The sequence below is a fragment of the Apium graveolens genome, chromosome 9 (assembly GCF_009905375.1).
Source record: "Apium graveolens cultivar Ventura chromosome 9, ASM990537v1, whole genome shotgun sequence".
Classification (NCBI taxonomy): Eukaryota; Viridiplantae; Streptophyta; class Magnoliopsida; order Apiales; family Apiaceae; genus Apium; species Apium graveolens.
In genome coordinates, this window is record NC_133655.1 from 61,903,233 (window position 1) to 61,910,688 (window position 7,456).

General features: G+C 35.4%; 1 protein-coding gene across 1 annotated transcript; it reads right to left on the reverse strand.

The window, feature by feature from the left end:
* Positions 1–6,329: 6,329 nt before the first annotated feature.
* LOC141685281 (uncharacterized) lies at positions 6,330–6,869 on the reverse strand. The gene has a single exon (XM_074490394.1). It carries the CDS (start codon positions 6,867–6,869, stop codon positions 6,330–6,332), a length of 540 nt encoding a protein of 179 aa, XP_074346495.1.
* Between the last annotated feature and the right edge of the window lie 587 nt (positions 6,870–7,456).

The window sequence follows — 7,456 nt, forward strand, 5'->3', positions numbered from 1 at the left end:
GACATGTGTAGTGTTTGATTGATCGTTCTTGTGGCATATATCATGATATGGGTAGTACCCGATAATCGTTACCATGACATGTATTCCGAATGAAGTAGGATTAATATTTTATGTTGAATTATAGGAAAATATGGCTGATGGAAATTCTAATGAGAATGAATCGAGTGTATAAATTAGCCCTCAGATGTTGTTGATTTTGGGAAGAAATTTTGGATGATCTTACAAATGTTGAGATGATTGTGAGAAACGAAATGAGAAGAAGTGCTAAGTTCTTTTTATATTAAATATTTTAGACGTGTTGGAAGGAGTAGTACTATATGATATCTAAAGGTACGTATTTAGTTCAAATTTTGAGGATAAAATTATTTTAAGGCGGGAAGAATGTAACACTCCTGACTTAAAAATAAATATTAGATGGAATGAATGGAATAAATATTCTAATTATGTGTTACTTGACATCTGGGTTCGACGCGTACATGCGATAAAATTTGCGAATTTTAATTTTTATATATCTAAAATAAAGTATAGATAATTTTTGTCACACCCCAAAATTTACAAAACACACTGTACTAATAATCACAATATTTAACAAAAGGAAATAAATACACCGAATCCAAGATCTTACAGTTTAGGGTTTGGAATAGCCCAATATTATTAACTATTACAACTTGGTTTCAATATCGAGTCCGCACACAAAAGATCACTAATCTACTTGAGCTCGAACATACGAATCGGCATCACAAGTCCTTCGTGCTGTCTGCTTGAATCTAACCATATCTGCTAGCTGAAATATCAGGGTGAAAGCAAGTAGTGAGCCAAATGCTCAACAAGTGCTGTAGTATACATAAACAAAAATAAAAATACAATGGAAATGTGAGATTTAATCAATATAGTAACAAGAGATAAACTTTCAGGGTGAAGGCATCTTTTATTTGTAACAAAACAATTAAAAACCATTTCTTTATCAAAACCATTTTATGACGCTACGGATTACAGCCGGTGATCAACCATGAAGTAATCCCGAGCCTCGCTAGGTTCTAGAACATTAATGGGATCCATAGGAATCTTTTAAGCCTATAACTTAAAAGCGGAAAGGACTTGCGTCTCAGTCCAGGTCCACTATTTAAAGAAAATATTCGTCCCCCTTTGGGACTGAAAAATCCACTTTTAACTTTTTATTTTAAAAACTGATGCCAAGTGACGGTTAATTTCTTAAACAGTGAACGTCTTTATCAAGGGTTCTAGATCAACTTCGAAGCACATGGAGTGGGTTCAATAAATGTTAAGGCCATGATCAATTAGACTGATACCTTATCAAATGGAATTGTAAAGTTTCTAATCACAAGGGATTTGGTAATGAGGTTTAACAGGGTTATTGAATAGTATGAAGGAACTAAGTCAAACTAGGTTCAATATAGTGGTTCAGATAAGACATAGGTATTAAAATATAAGGAAGGTAAGCATCAGTTCAAAGTATAACAGGGTATCATAGTTTAAGGATAAGACTAGAGTTATCAAGCATATACGAACAACTTTGAGGAATAACTAACTTTTAGGTGTCGAGATAAGGTTACTAAGTATAGCTTATACAGGGTTCAACATCACAATTACTTTGGTATACTAGCACGGTATGAGTTTTGAGTTACTTGTATAGCAATTTTCAAGTAAAGTTAAACTACTTGCAATGGATACTTAAGAGTTCATGGCATTTGCATATAATACGAAAGATAAAATTTAAACACTTTGATCATGATTATATGTATATCAAGGTGATTCAGAATACTTGCATCATATACAAAATCTAGGTTAACACACACTTGTAGTGTAAATAAAAAAAAAGATAGGTTGAAACACTTGCCTTGAGAAAGGCTTGACTTGACTGACAGGTGGGAGCAACTGGGAGCTTTACTCGACTTTAATGGCAAGTTTACCCACGTCTCGAGAGCCTACACAAAATAATAATAACATCATTATAATATATTCTCACCAACTCAACCTAATTATAAATCGAAATTACGCACATAGGCACTTAGGCCTATTATAACGACTCGTGTATTTTTGAATTATTTAAATATGTAATTTTGGCAGTATTAATTAAATAAAATATGTGTCTTGGTTTTGACAACAGTGTGTTGGTATATACTATTTGTCTGTGATTTATTGGTGTAAAGGATTCGAATGTGTAGTTAAAAATTTCGTTATATTGTTCTGTTTTATTTTTAAAGGTGATTTTATTACAATTTTAAATCCGTAAATATTTGGATTTTCTCTAAAATTAGTTTTATGATTTTATAATTTCAATAATATTGTAATATCCTAGCTATAAAAGAACAACCGGAGAGCTACTAAATTTAACAGAAGGAGGTAAGAAGCTGAGCATAGAAAGAAAGCTCGGGTGCATCTTTCTTCATTACCGAGTGTGGCTATTTATAGCCAATGTGAATTTGCAAGAAGCCAAGAACATTAAATGCATACACAAATTCTACTCCTATAAATCATAGCCCTACTATTTGATTCATTGACCACATGCATGGCAATCACTATATTACAACACTCCCCTTTGATTATCATGATAGTGTGGATCATCAATTGCCTCGTTAAAACCTTGTCAAAGAAAAACCCAGTGGGATAAAAACTTTAACGAAGGAAAAAGAGTACAATCTCCCCTTGGAAGAAAACATCAATCACTGGAGTTTTGTTGTAGCATATTCTTGAGTCGACGCATTCCAATGTTATGTCGCAGCTTTGCAAAGGTTGAATTTGGTAATGATTTTGTGAATAAATCTGCAAGGTTGTCACATGATTGAATTTGTTGTACATCAATTTCTCCATTCTTTTGAAGCTCATGAGTATAGAAGAATTTTGGTGAAATGTGCTTCGTCCTGTCTCCTTTGATGTATCCCTCTTTGAGTTGATCAATGCATGCAGTGTTATCCTCAAACATAACAGTAGGACTTCTCGTGATGTCCGGCAATCCACATGATTCTTGAATGTTCTTGATAATAGATCGCAACCAAACACATTCTCTACTGGCTTCATGAATTGCAATTAGTTCTGAGTGATTTGTTGAGGTTGCCACTGTAGTTTGCTTCGTGGATTTCCATGAAATGGCTGTACCGCAATATGTGAATACATATCCAGTTTGTGATTTTCCAAAATGAGGATCTGACAGATATCCAGCGTCTGCATATCCAATCAACTGAGATGTCGAGTTTTCTGGAAAGAATAACCCAAAATCAACGGTTCCACGAAGATAACGAAATATATGCTTGATCCCATTCCAATGTCTGGCCATCGGAGCAGAGCTAAATCTAGCCAATAAATTGACAGCAAAGGCAATATCTGGCCTTATATTATTCGCAAGATACATAAGTGCACCAATTGCTCCAAGATATGGGATTTCAGGACCAAGAACTTTTTCATCATCTTCTCGTGGTCGAAATGGATCTTTATCTGGTTCTAAAGATCTAACCACCATTGGAGTAGTCAACGGATGAGATTTATCCATGTAAAATCTGCTCAAAACCTTTTCTGTATATGTAGATTGGTGGAGGAAAATTCCTGATGACAAGTGCTCGACTTGTATACCAAGACAATATTTTATCTTCCCAAGATCTTTCATTTCAAACTCTGTCTTTAGATATATGACAACTTCATCAACCTCTGTAGCTGTTCCTACAAGGTTTAAATCATCCACATATACAGCAATAATCACAAAACCAAATTGTGATTTTTTGATAAAAACACATGGACAAATTTGATTACTAATATACCCATTCTTTTGTAAATAACGACTAAGTCTGTTATACCACATACGACCAGATTGTTTCAATCCATACAATGATCGTTGAAGTTTAATGGAGTATATATGACGAGGTTTCTTGAACTCATCCATTTTTAATCCTTCTGGGATTTTCATAAAAATATCACTATCGAGTGATCCATATAGGTATGCAGTAACAACGTCCATAAGACGTGTTTCTAATTTTTCTTTAGATGCCATACCTAATATAAAACGAAAAGTAATTCCATCCATTACTGGCGAGTATGTCTCATGATAATCAATGCCAGGCCTTTGAGAAAACCCTTGTGCTACAAGTCGGGCTTTATATCTCACAATTTCATTCTTTTCATTTCTTTTTCTTATGAATACCCATTTATTCCCAACAGGGTTCACACCGATTGGTGTTTGGACAACAGGTCCAAATACTTCTCTTTTGCGCAATGAATTTAATTCTGTTTGAATTGCGTCTTTCCATTTTAGCCAGTCTTTTCTTTGACGGCATTCATCCATACTTTGTGGTTCAGGATCAAAATTTATGTCGACATCCAATGCCGCTGAATACACAAATACATCATCGATTATGGCTTTACTTCGATCCCATAATTTCATATCATGCACATAATTTATTGAAATTTCATGATTGTTTAATCCCGAATCTTCAGGGACGGGAATCTCTTCAGGAGATAATACCACTTCGGGGGTATTTGCTTCTTCTGGAGCATGTGCCACTTCAGGGGCAATTTTCTTTGTCTTTCTTTTTCTTGGTGCAACATCTTTCGCACCGACCGGTCTACCACGCTTCAGGCGTGGCTTTGAATCTGTAACCAATTCATTTGTACTTGATTTTTGAATTGGTATATCTACTCTAGCTGGAGTATTTACTGCAGGTATATGAGATTTAATTACATTTCTAGAATCGTTAAATGCGTCAGGCATTTGGTTTGCGATATTTTGCATATGTATGATTCTTTTAACTTCAAGTTCGCATTTACCGGTACGTGGATCTAGAAAATGTAACCCCGATGCATTCCATATTATGTCAGGATTAATCTTATTCACATGTTTATCTCCCCCTAAGGGAGGAAACAAAGATTCGTCAAAATGACAATCTGCGTATCGTGCAGTAAATAAGTCTCCAGTTAGTGGTTCAAGATATCTAATTATAGATGTTGAATCAAAACCAACATAGATACCTATTCTTCTTTGAGCTCCCATCTTCGATCTCTGTGGTGGAGCAATCGGTACATATACAGCACTTCCGAAGATTTTGAAATGAGAAATATTAGGGATTTGACCAAGTACCATCTGTAGTGGAGAATGTTGATTATAGGCAGTTGGTCTAATCCTTATAAGATTAGCAGCATGAAGTATTGCATGACCCCAAATAGATGTAGGTAATTTGGCTTTCAATAACAACGGTCTTGCAATAAGTTGAAGTCTTTTGATAAAGGACTCGGCTAACCCATTTTGTGTATATACATGAGGAACTGGGTGCTCAACTGAAATTCCTACAGACATGCAATAGTCGACAAAGGTTGCAGATGTGAACTCACCGGCATTATCTAAACGAATTGACTTAATACAATGGTCTGGGAATTGAGCTCGCAACTTGATTATCTGGTCAAGTAATTTTGCAAAAACATCATTACGAGTTGAGAGAAGACAAACATGAGACCATCTAGTTGAGGCATCTATTAGTACCATGAAGTACCTAAATGGACCAGATGATGGGTGGATCAGTCCACATATGTCGCCCTGTATCCTTTCTAGAAAACTTGGACTTTCAAGCTTAACTTTAGTAGGAGATGGCCGAGTAATCAATTTTCCTAAAGAACATGCCGAACATGGAAGGTCATTTTTAGAAAGAACTTTAAGATCTCTAAGAGGATGTCCGGTAGAATTCTCTATAATACGACGCATCATAGAGACTCCAGGATGACCTAATCTTTCATGCCAAAGGGTAAATGATTTTGGATCTATGAGTTTGGAAGCAATGACATTGTGTGACTCAATGGTTCTGATTTTCATCATATATAATCCTGAGGAAAGTGACTGAAACTTTTCTAAGATTTTTTTGTTGCTAGAATTAGCAGAAGTAATAAGGAGATATTCTTTACCAGCCTCAGAAGTGGTTTCGATGTGAAAATTGTTAAATCTGATATCCTTAAAACTAAGAAGATTTCTAGTGGACTTACTAGAAAATAATGCATTTGGAATATATATGTGTGTACCATTAGGTAAGACGAAACTAGCTTTTCCAAAACCTTCGATTATATTAGATACGCCAGAAATCGTTCCAACTTGAGCTTCAGTTTTGGTTATATGGGTAAAGTATTTTTTATTTTGTAGAATCGTATGAGTTGTACCACAATCAGCAATGCATATATCTTCAGAATCCATTCTGTATATAATTAAGAAACATGATTTATTTGATAAGAACATAACACATTACATAGATAAAATAAAGCACACAGTACGCACTAGTAACTATAGTAATTCGGACCATTAATGCTCATTCCTCCGGTTACTAATAATTTTATGAAAACTAATCCCCAGCCTCCCACATGGGAGTTTCGTTAGTCTCATTAGGACCATTAACGCTTATTCCCCCGGTTGATATTATAAGAGAATCATCTAAGTTGTTGGCAAAATTGGTTTCCACCATTTTCCCTTTTGATCTTTTAGATGACTGATATAAATCAACAAGATGTTGTGGGATATAACAATTACGTGACCAATGCCCTTCCATTCCACACTTGTGACATAAATTGTTAGTTTTCCCTCCTTGTGGTGCCTTTCTTTTGCTCTGTGTTTTAGGTTGCCACTTCTGGTGACCAAAGCTATAATAAGGACGAAAATGCCCACGACCACGGCCTCGTCCACGGTAGCGACCATGGCCTCGTCCACCTCTATGCCCTTTTCCACGTACATTCTGCTGGAATGTCGTGTTATTTACTTCTGGTAAAGGGGCAGATCCCGTTGGACGGGATTGATGATTCTTAATCACCAATTCATGATTCTGCTCGGCAACAAGGAGGGTTGAAAGGAGATCCCCAAACTTGGTAAACTTGCGCTCCCTGTACATCTCGGCTAAGTTGATATTATTGGGATGAAAAGTGGATAATGTTTTGTCGATCTTTCTTTTCTCAGTAACAATCTCACCACACATAATGAGCCTAGAACTTATTTTGAATAGTGCTGAGCTATATGCCCGAACACTCTTAAAATCTTGAACCCTTAGATTAGCCCAATCATTTTCAGCTGCAGGTAGATAAACTAGTTTCTGATGATCGAACCTATCCTTTAGATTTTCCCATTAAATAAAGGGATCCTCGACTTCTAGGTACTCAGATTTTAGATCTTCATGCATGTGGTGTCGAAGGAAAATAATAGAGGTAAAATTTTCTTCAATTGTGGATGTGTTTTCTGCCTTTATTGTGTTGCCTAATTTCTTTGAACCCAAATGCAACTTTACATCTTGTACCCACGATAGATAATTCTCCCCAGAAATGTCCAATGCAACGAACGACAAGTTTGTAAGATTTGTCATTTTAATCTGAATTTAACACCAAAATTATTAACTTAAATTTTCAATATAAATATTACATACAATCCTACTGAATCTGGTGCGTTAACAAGTAAGCAATAATAAATGTGTACATCATTATTATC